The following is a 15,125-nucleotide window of genomic DNA, read 5'->3' on the forward strand; positions in this document are numbered from 1 at the left end:
CATACTGGTTTTGTTCCACGCCACAATAACAAATACTTCTCAAATAAAAACTCCCTTAAGCTGTTGTTTAAGTATTAGTAGTATATATGTCGTTTTTTTTCACAAGTAATAAAAATGAAATATTTTTGCTTTCTCTTCACACTTCTGTTTTATTCCTGCAGGCTTCTTTGCAAGTTATAACTTTTATTAAAATTTATAACTATAGTAAAAATATTCTTTCTGGGTGAAACATGCAGCAGAAATATGAACGACCCCAGATGGTTAACTTACCTGCTGCCCTTCGGGAAACACCAGAGGTCTGCACAGTCTTGAGCCTTCACAAGACGATTCAGTTATTTGTACTGGTCCAGCGACGACCCCCCCTCCTTCCAGAAACCAGGAGGTGTGGTCAAAAATGTCAACCTATCCCATTCGTACCTGCCACATAATAACATGAAATATAGTATTTGAGGAGTACTTGTTTATTTTTTAAGGAGGATGTTTAAATTGCATTTGGTATCCGCCCTTTTCCAGCCTCAGTGGTTCCTCCCAGCCGGATCGCCCCTGAGAGCAGCGAGCCACCGTACTCCGCTCAGTCTTCTGCTGTCAAACAAGGGTCACAGCCACCAGCTGGTGCGATGTTATCACGATCCCGATGTGTGTACCGGACGCTTGGCCGTTCTCTGTCAGCGGTGAGCCGGGTAAGGTTGGAGAAATGAGCGACATGAGGACGTTTTGACCGTGAAATCGTTAAAACGCACAGCTAACGTTAGCAGTTAGCAATTAGCCCCGGGGGAAACGGCCTCGCCTGCCAAGGACAGACAGCTTAACAGGCGGGTCAGGTTTGTCAGGAAGCAGGCAACCCTGTCCTGTTTAACTGGCTGACTTGTAAAAGGAGGTTTATTAGAAGATAACTAAAAAAAACTGACAGGTCTATCTACCCTGCAAGCCGTGACACTGGCTAGCAAACTAGCTAAGAAACTAGAATCTCTGTCCAGTCCCAGTTAGCTAAGGCTACAGCACTGTCTTATTTTACTTTTCTAAATCATGTCATGTCATGGAGCCGTGTGTACAGCTCACCTGACAGAAATAGCTCATGTCATTTTAGACATGCACAGAGGCTTCAGTTTTTCATACATCACTGTGCAAAACCATTTACTTAAATTAATCACGTAACTAATTGTTAGTGCCATTTGGCCCATCAGACCACACAGTAAACTACAATGGTAAGTAAAAGCATGTATTTAGACATTTTTGCAAATATATTAAAGTCAAAAACTGAAATCTCACCTACAAAGGTATACAGACCCTAAATCAGTTACATTACTTGGTCGAAGCCTCATTAGCAAGTGCCTTGGGCTAATAAGTGACTTTACTTTGCCCTAAATGACTTAATTTGGGTTGAGAAGTGACTTAACTCTGCTCTAAGTGACTTACCGTATTTCCTGGACTATAAGTGGCACTTTTTTTACTCCTCAGTCTTGTAGTGCAACTTATATAGCGAAGCGACTTATATGTGTGTACTTAGTCATTTTGTCAAGTAGTCTCTAGCGTTAGAATGCATATACTCTACCGTTACTCAACATGGGTGCATGAATTTTGTAATCCACTTATGCTTGATGTTAGCCTATGTTCTTCATAGACTAATTTAGACTATAATTACTATGGTTAGAAATGACTTATACACCAAAGTGACTTATATGTTTTTTTCTGTTCAACAAGACTGTTTTTGCTAAAAGCGACTAATATTCGGGTGTGACTTAATAGTCTGGAAAATATGGTAATTTGGGCTGATAAGTGACTTAACTCTGCTCTAGCTGACTTAACTTGTGTTTATATGTGACTTAAGGAAATAAGTGACTTAACAGCTATAAAGTTCAAGCTACACAGCGCTGTCAGACTTATAGCATGCAGGAGGAGTAAAAACTAAAAGTATTCTTATTTAATCATTTTGTAAAACCTCTACATGATGTTAAATTCTCCATGTCAACTATACAGAATGTGGTACATAAGAATGGAAGTTTGGTAGTTGATCGTGTAAGGTATTAAGATGTAATGATGCTTACTGTGATTAATTATTGTGGGTTCTAACAGTGAATCAAGAAATCTTCCAGGGAAGTGGTTGGAAGTGGCAGATCTTGTCATATTTCCTCGTGTGATAAACTGAGTTAGTTGATGATGTTCAAAACAATGTCCACATATGCCGCTTTCTCTGTGACATTGAACATTTGTTCTTTTCTCCCTAGACCTTATGAACTGCATATTATAGGTACACAGGCGTTTTAAAAGCAGTATTAATGTACTTATTCTTTTCTGTTTGGCTTTGCATTGGTTTTACTAGTGTTTACTGTTTAGCTTATGCCTATCTGTTTACAATAAAACTGACTGAGGCCACAATGCTACAGCAGATTACCTGGCTCAAAAAAAGAGAGAAACAAAGGCTTTGCTTTGTTTTTAATCACAGTGTAAGCTAATTACACTAATATGCTTTTAAAAACTGATGGTATAAAGAGCTGTCAAATCCAGATTACATTCACACAGATACAGATAACATATGATTAAAATGTTTTTTACTTTTCATCTTTTCAGGCCAATAACGTACTGGTCCGACAAAATATATCACGTAAGTAATGAAATATCTTAAGACGTATGTCTCTGTTTCATTGTTAATGTGAAAATAAGCTGATCCTAACCTGAGTCAGTAATGCTTGTTAAAAGACTGTGATGCCTTAGGAGCCCACAAATACACTGGCATTAAGAGCCCGACACACTGCATCTTAAGAAAACATGCAAAAAGACAAAACACAAGCAAACATTTTTTTTTTCATAGTTCATTTTTTCTTATATTATCAAATTGATTTAGATTTTTTTTTTTTTTTTTTTTGGTGGGGCTGTGGGGGTTGTTTTTTGTATTTGTTTTGATACTTTGTGTATTTCAGTGTGTTTTTCTAAGATGCAGTCTGTTTCTGTCTGCAAGGGACTCCATCCATACTTTCATGTTAGAGCCTCAGGAGAAACAGTCATTACAGCCTTTGTTGATCTTTCTGTCTTTGCTTTCTAAACCTTTAAGGCCTCCCTGTCTGCAGCCGATTAGTTTTCAGGAATTCTCAACTGTAAGTGCTCTCTCCCATTCGCTGATCTGTCATCAGATGCCCTTCAATAAACACTTCATCTGTAGAAACACTTAAGCACTGAATTTAATTCACCTGAGCTACACATGTGCAAAAAATATTGTCCACTGAATAGCATAGGAAGGCTAAGTATTGAATGTGCACATTTTAATATTGGTCAATATTGTGTATGCTTATTACCAAAGCAATGTAGGAATGATTGCAGTGTTTATTTTTCTCTATAGCATATTAAGGCCAGTTGTCACTGATGAATAAAGTAATTTGTCCTTGCATTTGTCTAAAAAGACAATATTTTTCTTAACATTTAGATGCGAATTTCCATTGTCAGCAAACGTCTTTCACATCAGATACTTCAAGACATCAGTTGTTCACAGTATGTGCTGCAATACTTCTCAGCATTATGTACTAAACTGAGCTCTACTCAATGTAAAGCTGTACATTTTTGTCTTAATACAGGAGATGAAGTAGTCATAGTCAAAACTCCAGCATTTGCAGAATCTGTTACAGAGGGAGACGTGAGGTGGGAGAAAGGTTGGTATTTGTCAACATGTGATAGGTAAAATGTCAGTATTTAACAGGTGTCAGTTACAATATTGTATCATCAATGAGTCATATATTGGCTGCAAATGAAAAACATGCTCCTTTTATGTTAATGTTTTAGCTGTGGGTGACTCGGTGACAGAAGATGAAGTGGTGTGTGAAATTGAGACGGACAAGGTACAAACAAGGAAGAGCCTGAAATCATTTGTATTGTTTTTATTTTTTATTTTTTAAATAAAATATTGATATATGTCAAATCTGTCTATTTTTCTTCTAGACCTCTGTACAAGTCCCTGCTCCAGCAGCTGGTGTAATTGAGGAACTCCTGGTGCCGGATGGAGGGAAGGTGGAAGGCGGAACACCCCTGTTTAAACTCCGGAAAGGAGGTGTGCTCAGTTGAGCATCAGTTATCATTTAAATGAACTGTGTACTGTTTTAGTTTTTTTGCCCGTAGAACAGTATATTTTTTAAACTAGCCAAACATCAACATACCAGACAACAAGCCCAGTAATGAGAACATTATGAACTATTGCATTAAAATGTGTATTCTGGGTATTGGACTCACACTGTTTGTTCCCCTTTTGCTTCCTCAGCTGCTGCCAAAGCTGCACCCTCCCCGTCTGCAAAAGCACCAGCTGAAACGGCCACAGCCCCTCCTCCACCTCCAGCACATCCAGCGGTAGCCCCTACTGCCATGCCTCCAGTGCCCCCAGTACCAACACAGGCTGCCCAAGCCAAACCTGGTATGTTCTCTAGCATTTATATATCCAGATAGTGTTTGTTTATTTATTATAATGTGTAATATGTATGTATCTTAAAAAGGTCTATCAGTTGTTTTTGGCTCATCCTTCTCTCACGTAGTTTCTGCTGTCAAGCCCACTGCTCCAGCACCAGCTCCCACAACAGCAGGAGCCAGAGGGGAAAATAGGGTAACACTGGCAGCGCACCTCTTTTGTTTTAATATTGGACATAAACAATTTTTATATCATGACCAATAAACAATGAAAGATGATTCACCTTTTTTTTTTTTTTTTTTGTTCTTTTGCTGTCTGCTGTAGGTGAAGATGAACCGTATGAGGCTGAGGATCGCCCAGAGACTGAAGGAGGCTCAGAACACCTGTGCCATGCTGACCACCTTCAATGAGGTAGACATGAGGTGAGCCACATTAGCTCCTGAAATGATTATTCTATATTTCTTTATATTGTTTACACTGGTTTAAACTATCAAGTTCTTTTGCTGTATTATGGCAGGAGTGAGTCACCGTATGATTATTTTGTTTCAGCAACATTCAGGAAATGAGAAAAACTCATAAGGATGCGTTCTTAAAGGAGCACAACATCAAACTGGGTTTTATGTCAGCGTTTGTGAAGGCTGCAGCACATGCTCTGACCGACCAACCTGCTGTCAATGCAGGTATGACAATGCAAACGTCTCTTTTTTTCTCCTCTGCTTTAAATGGAACTTTCTGAAGCCTAGAATGAGCTTTACTGTGTTACTGAAATGTTTTTTTCCTCATATTTTAAATCCTCAAAATCTTTCATTACTACAGTTATTGATGACACAACCAAAGAGATTGTCTACAGAGATTATGTAGACATCAGTGTTGCTGTGGCAACTCCAAAGGTACAACTAGTGGTACCATAAATGCTATGTTTTTTTTAAATGAAAACTGTTACTGCTAAATGCTGGGTAATATTGACTACATCTGAGTATCATGTATTTCATTAGGGGCTTGTTGTACCAGTGATTCGTAACGTTGAAGCCATGAACTTCGCTGACATTGAAAAAGCCATTAATGCACTGGGAGAAAAGGTAAAAATCTGTGTTTTATCTTTGAAAACACTCAGCCTATTATTCTCATAGTGCAGTGTATTCTATCCCACTATGTCATTTTAAACTGCTAAGTGAGCTTAATAAATACTGATTTACTTTTATCACAAAAATGAGAAAATCCTTTGCATCGTGTGCCTCAGGCTCGTAAAAATGAGCTTGCTGTTGAAGACATGGATGGCGGCACCTTCACCATCAGCAACGGTGGTGTCTTTGGCTCATTGTTTGGCACACCCATCATCAACCCCCCACAGTCTGCCATCCTGGGCATGCATGGCATCTTTGACCGACCTGTGGCCATCAATGGCAATGTAAGACTGGTCACTCATGAGAAGTCACTGGTATTTTGATCGGTTTTATTTTACCTGATAGCTATAAAAATCAGCACTAAAAACAGTGAAACTTCTTTCTGCATTGGCAGGTTGAGATCCGGCCCATGATGTACGTGGCGCTGACATATGACCACCGACTCGTTGACGGCAGAGAAGCTGTCACTTTCTTACGCAAGATCAAAGCAGTGGTGGAAGATCCACGAGTGCTGCTTCTGGACATGTGATGTTTCTGCCACTATATTACTTTTATATTATAGCTCAGCTTTAGAAAATGAACTCCACATAATAGAAAACGCACAAAACTGCCTACATACATTTTGTCTTGACTGTTCAATAGCACTACAGGGGGGACACTGAGGTTCTGTTCCAAAATTCATATGGAGCATAAATATATTTTATCCACTGTTGTATCATCAAATGTTTTTGCTCCATTGGAATATAGCAAAGAGACGAGCCCCATTTACATTACATGTCTCAGAACAAAAAAAAAAAATACATATATAAGCAGAAAGTAGTTATCTCACATATGGGTGTATTATTATACCCATGTGCTCTTCAGATAAACATATGAATATGAATCACATGTGAATCAGTAGATAAGCACAAGCTGTATTTTTGTGACAGTTGTGTGGTCATGAAACAAAATGGCTTTTCTACTCAACAACTGGCTGCATGACTTTCTCCCCTGCTCATTAGTTGGTGCTCATGAGCCACTTTTTCCACAGTAGTGCTGACTGGCGCTCACTCAAATTAGTTCAACATGTTTTGAACAGAAAATTCTCGTTTTGCTGCTTGTCCCTGTAACTGCAGTAGCTACTGCCTGGGGGAAAAAATGGTGACCAGAAAACAAGTTTTTTGCCTTCTATCAAGGGCATGCTTTTAAATCTATGTTGACTGTCCAATAGGCATGTGTTGTTTTTTTTTTTTTTTTTTGTTTTTTTTTAAGAGGTGACTCAGTTCAGTTATATCCCTGCATCATCCATGTCTTGCATCATTTTCTTTTTGTTTTAAACCTGTTGCTGGTATCAGGCCATCGAAATTTTAAAATGTTGATCAAAGTGTTACGAGCTTTTAAACAGACATGAATTCACTGTTTATTGACAGAAATTGTTCAAAACACAAACCAGACACTATTTGTATACTTTATGTTGTAGATTAACTTTAAATGGAAAACGTTGCATTTTTTCCCATCAGGCTAGATAAGTGAAAACCTTCTAAATGTTTTTAGAAATTTTGGCAAATTTATTAAAAAATGAACATTTTTAAACCTGTTAATTCCAAAACTGTCAAGTTTAGACATTTTGCCCTTCCTGCCTAGTTAGTCTTCTTAGTCTTGATGGTTCCAAACTTCTCACTTCCATTGAATAATTACTGAGGCCACTGTGTTCCCGGGAAGAGTCAGAGCTTTAGAGCTGATTTATGTCTCATCAGAATGTTGTCTGTGTCTTTTAAAACTTAAACTTAAGTCTAATTATTCAGTTTGTGATGTGTCAATTTCTAGACACATCACAAATGAACAGGATTCAACTGACCACCAGTTGGAGCATGTTTTAACTTTGTCATGAGTTATTGAGCACTGATTGATGGGCAGAAATTGCAATATTATTGCACCAAGAGGTCTAAATACTTTCTGAAGTCACTGTATATACAATATGATGTCAGATTATGGACAATATACTGGGAGGAATGTTCAAAATGCACAATTTAAACATTAAACATCTCAAGAGTTTTATGTACTGTTTGCATTTGCTGTATTTCCATCACTCCAGTTATTTTCTAGCATAGAAATTAGTCATTTGACCATGAAGAGGCAACAATTTTTGGTAATCCATCAGTTTGTTACATTTCAAGCAAAACTGCCAAAAATGTTTTGGTTCCAGACTCTAAAATGCACTGCTTTGTCTTATATGATTGGAAATTGCATCCATTTGGATTTTCACCTGTTGTTTGTAGAGAATGATACATTTGAAGATGTCACATTGCACTCAGAGCCGCCACACCACCCATACGAATCTGATTCCAGCTCAGCTTATGGGAACCTCCAGCCATTTCTCTACCACTTATCCTGGATCATCCCTGAACAGATCGCCAGTATATTGCAGCTTATGAGAACTTGTGAGTGGAGTTTTATTTATTTTCTAAAGTTGTACAGACAAGTAAATTATGTGATAACATGTGAGTTTAGATTCAGCATAACAGCTGCAGTTCAGTATTGTAATCCCTGGCATTTACTGCACCGGAGAAACGGGTACATTTCACCTTAACGTTCATCTATCTTCTTTTTTTTTTTTTAATAATTTGATGGTGGCAAAATAAAAACAAGGCTGAGGCAGAAACATCTTCATGCTCAATCTTGGATGGACCATTTTATCTTGTGCCAAGTCTATTTTGTTCCCAGATTCTCTGCTGCCGTTGAATTCTGTGCCAAAGATGGATCTTCAAAGCCTCATTAGCTGGCCTGTCGCTCAGCTCTTGAGAAGCTCCAGATAATGGGATTGTCTCTGACAAAGTCTTAAGGGTTGCTTGGCCCTTTCTCCCACTTCACAAATACAGGCTGAAGTGTGTGCAGCTGTGTACGATACCCCTTCAGTATTTCTGTTTACTTTAATAATCACAGGGAACAATGGGTCCTAATGTACGTCTTTGTTTCTGTGCCAGCACCTACACAAATGTCTGAACAACACTGTTTGGAGGAAAAACACAGAATTCATTATGAGAACACAAAAAACCCAAACATTAGATTACCATGAGAATACTGGAGGTCCTAATGGGCCTGAATACGGCGAACAATGGTACAAGGGATACTTTAATTTAATTATTTACTTTCATTACCGCTCAAGATTCCATTAGCGCTTTCGAGATCATGTTAATTGGCAGCGTGTGCCAGTGGGTGCATAGATATCTGAAGGGTTTTTTGGCAGGTTTTTGTTTCGTCTTCAAAATTTGGCCAAATCTGTGAATTTCCAATTGGATTGCTCAATAAGATGCAGGTTTTAAGTCTTTGTGTCCATTCACATGAAAGATGGCCCATTAGAAATTGGCAGCTTGCTGTTTGTTTTCATCAAGCCACATCAGAGGGATAATTTACCTAAATTATTCTGTTATTTTTTTCTATCTTTTAAACAAGCTAATTATATCAATATTATGGAAGAATTGTACTTTAGTCCAATTTTTGAAAAAGTGATACCATTATTAACCAACTTGTCCACTCATACTTTTATTCATAAACACTTGTACTTCTAAATAGTCAAATACATCATATAAGGCTTCTCAAAACTTTGAGAAGTTTTTAAGTACTCTTGTTCAAAAGGAAAATCTCTATGCATTTTGTCAAATTCAGTTCTTGTGTGTATGTACAAAACAATTCTACTATGATTTATGTAAATGTAGTAAGGGGCAGATTAATCTCTGCACCTGTAGTAGTAGCACCCTGTAGTGTTTCTGTCAAATTTTCCTATTTTGCTGCATTGTGTAGCTTATTTTAAGAAGGATCCATATATTTGCTTTTTGTTGCTGTGTTTTAATAGTAGCAGCAGCTGAGTGGAAGCAAGACTTTCCACAGGTAGCTTCAACAATTTCAATTCAATAGCACACAGTGGAGTTTCTGTACAAGGGTCGTGTTGCTTTTAAAACAGCATATGTATGAGGACACCCTGCTCCGAGGAGCCAGAGAGGAAGGTGATAGAGTACAGGGAGAGGCTGGCAAATCAGTGTTACTCTCATTATTATGGATTGATTCGATTTGATTTGAAACAGAGGTTAAAATAAAATTTGGGTCTAAAGGGTCATCTGATATTATCATTTTGAGCCATTTAAATATGATGCAAAGAATATATGCAGGCAGGATGATTTGTCATGTCATTGTCTCATCTGTAGTTACCACTAGAGACACCTGACAAAAACTGATCGTACTGTTAGGTGTCACACCTTGAGACAATTCATCAGCACACCCTTAATAATTCTACTCTGCAGGGCCTGCATAAGTAATGCTGCACTTGCATATTCATGGATGTGCTGTTTCCTTTACAGGGCATTTCATTCAAAGCTGACCAATGTGGCAGAACAACTAGGCTGCATCTGGCCCTATTTGTTCTCTCGTCTCGGTCCTTTGATATGGACGCCAGCTGTCTTTTTCTTCCTCCTCTTGTTCTGTTATCATACCAGAAGATTATTTTTGGATGGGTAGAATGAGGCAGAGGACCCTGTGGCCCAACCACAGACACAGCTGGCAGTGCTGAGGTGGGTGCAGCTGGTTGGTGTCAGAGGTTCAAGTATTCAAACTGGACAGAATTGGGTTGAGCTAAGAACTACAGCAGGAAGGAGACGAGAGGGGTAGAGGTCACTGACGTAACAGGAAGCTGCTATTCAGGTACACCTGTCACTGGTATAGAATACTAGTAGGTTTGTAATGTCAGCTGCTCCTGCAGCACCACTAATAGATTTAGCAAAAAATGTGAAATTCTGCCATTGGAAGATTCGAATAGCAAAATAAAAGACTTATAAATAACATTGCTAGTATATAGAGAACAGAAAGCAAAACAAAGTTGAACCTTTACTTAAAGACGCCTCATCTACTGTCCTAAAGATCCTCATCTTCATGGTGCTTTATGCCTCTATGATAGCTGAGCAAACTGACTGCAACAGAGATAAATGAACACATTCATCATATTCATCCATCATGTCTGACTTTTGTAACTTATTTTGGCAAAAATAAATGAGATTCCCAGACTAACCTGTAGCTGATGGTGGCCATGCACTTGTCAAACTTTCTGGTCATCCAGTCCAGCTGTTGTTCATCCAGAGGTATGTTAGCAGCCTGCATACATTCAAACACTTCATGCTCTCCAATGCACATAGACACACACAAATGAATATCTGACCACTGCAGATCAGTTAAGTAATTTCTCATGATTTGATGTGTTGTACTCATTAATGTTGTGCATTAGTACACAGTATGACATTGTCAGTGCAGTGTGGAAATCTGTTAGTCTGACCTTTACAGCTTCCCTGAAGGCAGCAGTGGAGACTTTTGTGGTTCCTTCTTTATCCAAAGCCTGGAAAAAATCTATGATGCTCTCATTTCGCTCTTTGAGGACTTTCTATAAACAAATCAACATCAGGTTACAAACTTGGAAACATATCTTCCTTTTTTCATAAAGGTTGCTGACATTTCAGTGGTACACAATGGAAATGTATTGCTGTCCTAGAAATGTATACATAAAGGAAACACTCTAGGAGACTTAGTACAATTTTTATAATCATTAATGTTGACAATATGTCCATCATCAAGTGCTGTCTCTTAACCTGAAAGATGCTGAGGGCAGATAGGTTCCTGGTAACTGAGCTCATGACGCTGTACTGGACATCCAGAGCAGGGCGGGACTGACGGGCCTCCTCCAGCAGCTCCACAAAGGCCTCACATACAAATACTGTCTGCATTTACAGGAACAGATGTAACCAGCACCAATTCACATTCACATACATTCCTCATATGCTGCTATGAAATTCGTTTTGCTGCACTTACAGAAATATCGATCTCCTCCAGTGCTGAATTTGTGTTTTCCACCGTTTTGAGCAGCGTCAGGGCTCCGGTATCTGTCATAGGGTTGTGGGAGAGCTGCACAACACATATACACACATATAACTTTTACTGTGGGTGAAGCTTAAGTTTCTCGGAGTGCGGAACCACCACCCTTTGCTCGGCTCACCTTGAGGACCCTGAGGGTGTCGTTGGAGGCCAGACCGGGGCAGAGCAGCCTCACGGCCTGGTCGTCCAGGCGGTTGCTGCTGAGGTCCAGCCGCACCAGCGTGCTGTTCACCTTCAGCGCTTCGCCCAGGGCCTGCGCTTCAACGGGCCCGAAACCGTTCCAGGACAGCAGCAGCTCCTTCAGAGTGGAGTTGGCCTGAGGTAAGAACCAAATGCGAAACACAGACTGTGACAGGACGGTAAAAACACGCTGAAGTCTTATTGTGTTTGTGTGTGTCACCTTCAGCCCAGCACTCAGAGCCACCGCACCACCCATACGAATGTGGTTCCAGCTCAGATCTAAGACCTCAATACCTAGGTTTGTAGCTTTGAGAAAGGGGAAACTCATTAAAATAACCAAAATACGTGTACAATTTTATAACTTCTACATTAAGTCTTGAACCTAAACTAAAATCTACACGCTTTGTTTACGTTTCGTCCATGTCCTCTAGCTAACGTTAGCAACGCTTTGAAGAGCTAAGCTAGTTAGCCTAGCATTAGCTAGTTTCCACATTTCGAGTGAAACTAATTTAACGTAACAAAAATGTTATAAATGACAAATGGCTTAAATTATGGAGCTTCCCCCCCAATTTTTAGAACGAAATAAATAATTAGGACGGTATGAAATAAAATATTTAAATAAACATACACAATAGTATGACCATGGAAATGTAAAACAATGAGACATCTTTACAATTCAGCTCATTAACGCTACTAAATAGGTCTTAAAATGTTCTTTTCTTGTTATTACGAAATATTATTTCATCATGCTTATTTCCACCATATTGGAAACACTCTTTTTTTTTTTAATCCTGCACTTTTTGTTTCAAAATGTTTATTTTGTCTGTCAAGACTAGGAGGGCGGGGCCAGTCATGCGATTGGCTGCTGCATAGTGAAGGCTATTACCAAGCGGTCGCTGCAAAAACAAAGCGAAATGGCGCCAGATCTTCTTAGACCTTCTTCCACCATTCGCTCTCAAATAATGCTGGTTGATACAGCAACGATATTAGCTATATCTCGGATGTTTATGCCTGAAAGCGCTAAAGTTTTGAATGCTTAAACTGGAATTTCAACACAGCTGTTCCTGAGCAGATTCAACATGAACACAGTCCTCGCTTGGACCCGCCCTCCTAGCGTTGATTGACAGGCAAAGTAATTTATGATGAAAAATGAAATAAAAAGGACACCAGGGGAACAAGCACTGTGAAATAAAAGCCAAAAATGGAAAATGTCTTGTATTAGCAAATGTATGTTACAGGAAAAAGGTAGAAAAAAATCCTCTATAGTATCTGTATAGTCCTGCTTTCTACAGGGCTTCCAGTTTATTGGATTATTTCTTTGTGTATACATGCAAAGGCAACTGCAGTGAATTTGTCCAGTAAATCCATAAATAAAGTACTTCACTGTACCTAACATGTAACCGAGGTGTTCAGTATCACAGAACTTATTGTGACTGAGGTCCAGCACTTGGACAACATAGTCACCCTGTTGGATAAAAAAAAAAATAAAAGAAAATGTTGAATGGCAGCTTAATGAACATTTAAATATGACAATTGGTTGATTCATTATGTGAGCATAACAAGTGTCTGGGTATTTAAATGCTTCGTCACTGCATGGATTCAACATGAAATACTTTTGACTAACCTTTAAAGCATCTGCAAAACTTTCAGCAGCAGAATCGTCAAAATCATTTCCTACCGCGAGGAGAAGAAATGAATTTAACACACAGACGTGCACATAAAATATATGGAATGATAAAAACTTTGTTTTCCACCTGAGAGTTTTAGGGATCTGATATAGCAATTGTCTTGCAGCATTTTGGAGATGATGTTGACTCCTTCAAGACGCAAATGGTTGTTGGAAAGATTCTGAAGGAAAGACATTCAGCCAACTTTGAGACACAAAATGAATGTTATCTAAATATAGTACAATTGAAAAGATACAGTTCATCTTGCAGTGTTTTTGAGAGGATTATACTAAAACTTCACATGTAAATAAAGATTTTTCAGAACTAGTTTGGTTGTTTCAGAATAGTTACTAGACTCTGTATGCTGGTGTTTGTTTGAAGCATCTCTGTCACATAGCGTGTCCCCTGTGCCTGAAGTGCATTATCCTGCAGCTCAAGGTTGGTTTTGATATAGTCATTCTAAAACATGGAAAGGAAGGGAAAAACATTGAACGAATAAGAGGAAATACTAAAAAAAAAAAAAAAAAAAAAAAAAATCAAAGTAAATATCAGATCCCACTTCTCTCTACACCTCTTATTCAGTATAAACTGTGTGAAGAATTTTTTAAAAAAACTATCCATGTCACCAAAAGTTAACCAATCTTGCCTTACCTCAACCCCAGGCATAGCATGATTGAAATATAGTGGTCATTTTGGTAGACTGCACATTTTTTTCATTGATGTGGTTAGAAGAGAGGATTAAGGGGCCCTACTTTCAAAACTACGGCCAAAGCTTTGGCCCCCAGGGGTCCTACACCATAGTAGTTCAGGTTCAGACTGGCTTCATCCAAATGACGAAAGAAGGCAGAAACAGGAGTGGCCCCTGTCTTTTGGCAAGCCTGCAGGTACAGCTCTTCAATGGAGGAACCTGGTCTCTTATTAGTGATATCTGAAAGTAAATTAATGCCACAAAACAGAAATAAAAAGTCATCAAGAAAGACAGGGTTTCTGCAAAGTCAAAGTTTAATTTTTAAAGACAATAATAGCACATATAAATCAATTTACCAGTTTCACAGTAATAATGACCAAAATATGAAAGGTATCAGTGAAAACCACATAAGTTCATAAATATAGTGACACTTTTAACATTCCTTACCAGCTGTATATAACAGTAATTAGCAATAATATCACAAATAATAATTACACCTGTTTGGTATCTGAACAGACAATAGAAATGGATTGATAAACCAATTTAAAGCCAATGTTAAAAATTTCAAAGGTGCAGAGAGTTTACTACAGTTTTGATAATATCATATACAGAAACATTTCATGATCAACATTACAGCCCTTCTTTGCAAATTAAGTTTAGACCTTTTTATACCCTGTGTGGTCTTTTTTTGAATAAAACTGAAAAAGAGGAAGCTAAAGGGTTATGCATCATCCATTATTATATACTAATATTATTTATGCTACCATCTGTTTCCAGATCCGTATCCCACTCTTCACCATTGTCCTGCCTTTGGCCCTGGGTGGGTTTCGTCTGGTCCCCCATCCTATCCTGGCTTTCTGTGGGGCAGGACTGACTGATCAGCTGGCTGAGATCCTCACCTGTGCCTACAAAACACGTGCACACGAGAGGTGAGTAGCGCTGTGATTGCACATCTATCTGGACTATTAGCCCGGTGTATACCTGGGTAAAAAGTTCACTAACTATAGTGCCTTAACAACTGCGGTTTTTACGTGACAATGAATGCAAGAAAAGATCGTTTCTGGTTTTAACTGATTACGGTGAAATTTGCGGGTCGCCGCTTACAGTAGTCTATTTTTTTACACACATTTGGATCTGCATTTAAATTCAATTATCATAATTTAGTGTTCTGTTAAACAGCGATGTAACAT

The 15,125-nt window shown here is 38.6% G+C and overlaps 2 protein-coding genes across 3 annotated transcripts; one reads left to right on the plus strand and one right to left on the minus strand.

The window, feature by feature from the left end:
- Positions 1–276: 276 nt before the first annotated feature.
- LOC113137288 (dihydrolipoyllysine-residue succinyltransferase component of 2-oxoglutarate dehydrogenase complex, mitochondrial-like) lies at positions 277–7,545 on the plus strand. Of its 2 annotated transcripts, XM_026318831.1 has the most exons (16): positions 277–382; positions 514–680; positions 2,569–2,602; positions 3,050–3,092; positions 3,419–3,483; positions 3,567–3,641; positions 3,772–3,827; positions 3,928–4,036; positions 4,244–4,393; positions 4,512–4,579; positions 4,709–4,806; positions 4,934–5,064; positions 5,201–5,274; positions 5,380–5,463; positions 5,625–5,792; positions 5,903–7,545. In XM_026318831.1, exons 2-16 carry the CDS (start codon positions 618–620, stop codon positions 6,035–6,037), a joined length of 1,353 nt encoding a protein of 450 aa, XP_026174616.1. In that variant the 5' UTR covers positions 277–382; positions 514–617; the 3' UTR covers positions 6,038–7,545. The 2 variants fall into 2 exon arrangements, with proteins under 2 accessions (XP_026174616.1, XP_026174618.1); XM_026318833.2 differs by lacking the exon at positions 277–382 and having other exon boundaries at positions 506–680.
- Positions 7,546–8,092: 547 nt separating this feature from the next.
- Positions 8,093–14,778, minus strand: LOC113137563 (leucine-rich repeat-containing protein 74A-like). Its single transcript, XM_026319295.1, has 13 exons — positions 14,700–14,778; positions 14,000–14,175; positions 13,599–13,706; positions 13,335–13,428; positions 13,205–13,254; positions 12,970–13,045; positions 11,801–11,886; positions 11,522–11,716; positions 11,338–11,430; positions 11,118–11,246; positions 10,808–10,912; positions 10,547–10,629; positions 8,093–8,496 (listed from the first exon to the last, which is right to left on the minus strand). The coding sequence occupies exons 1-13, from the start codon at positions 14,776–14,778 to the stop codon at positions 8,475–8,477; spliced, it is 1,296 nt and encodes a 431-aa protein (XP_026175080.1). The 3' UTR covers positions 8,093–8,474.
- Positions 14,779–15,125: the final 347 nt, after the last annotated feature.

Source organism: Mastacembelus armatus, chromosome 24 (assembly GCF_900324485.2).
Source record: "Mastacembelus armatus chromosome 24, fMasArm1.2, whole genome shotgun sequence".
In the NCBI taxonomy this organism is placed as follows: Eukaryota; Metazoa; Chordata; class Actinopteri; order Synbranchiformes; family Mastacembelidae; genus Mastacembelus; species Mastacembelus armatus.

What these genes read in the sequence shown, in the direction of transcription:
- LOC113137288 (XM_026318831.1), top strand. Translation starts at nt 618, where the DNA reads ATGTTATCACGATCCCGATGTGTGTACCGGACGCTTGGCCGTTCTCTG. An exon ending in CAAGACATCAGTTGTTCACA is followed by an intron (nt 3,484 to 3,566) that starts GTATGTGCTGCA and finishes GTCTTAATACAG; the next exon opens with GAGATGAAGTAGTCATAGTC. An exon ending in TTCAATGAGGTAGACATGAG is followed by an intron (nt 4,807 to 4,933) that starts GTGAGCCACATT and finishes ATTTTGTTTCAG; the next exon opens with CAACATTCAGGAAATGAGAA.
- LOC113137563 (XM_026319295.1), bottom strand. Translation starts at nt 14,778, where the DNA reads ATGGGGGACCAGACGAAACCCACCCAGGGCCAAAGGCAGGACAATGGT. An exon ending in ACACCAGCATACAGAGTCTA is followed by an intron (nt 13,429 to 13,598) that starts GTAACTATTCTG and finishes TCTTTCCTTCAG; the next exon opens with AATCTTTCCAACAACCATTT. An exon ending in ACACCTCGGTTACATGTTAG is followed by an intron (nt 11,887 to 12,969) that starts GTACAGTGAAGT and finishes CCTTTCTCAAAG; the next exon opens with CTACAAACCTAGGTATTGAG.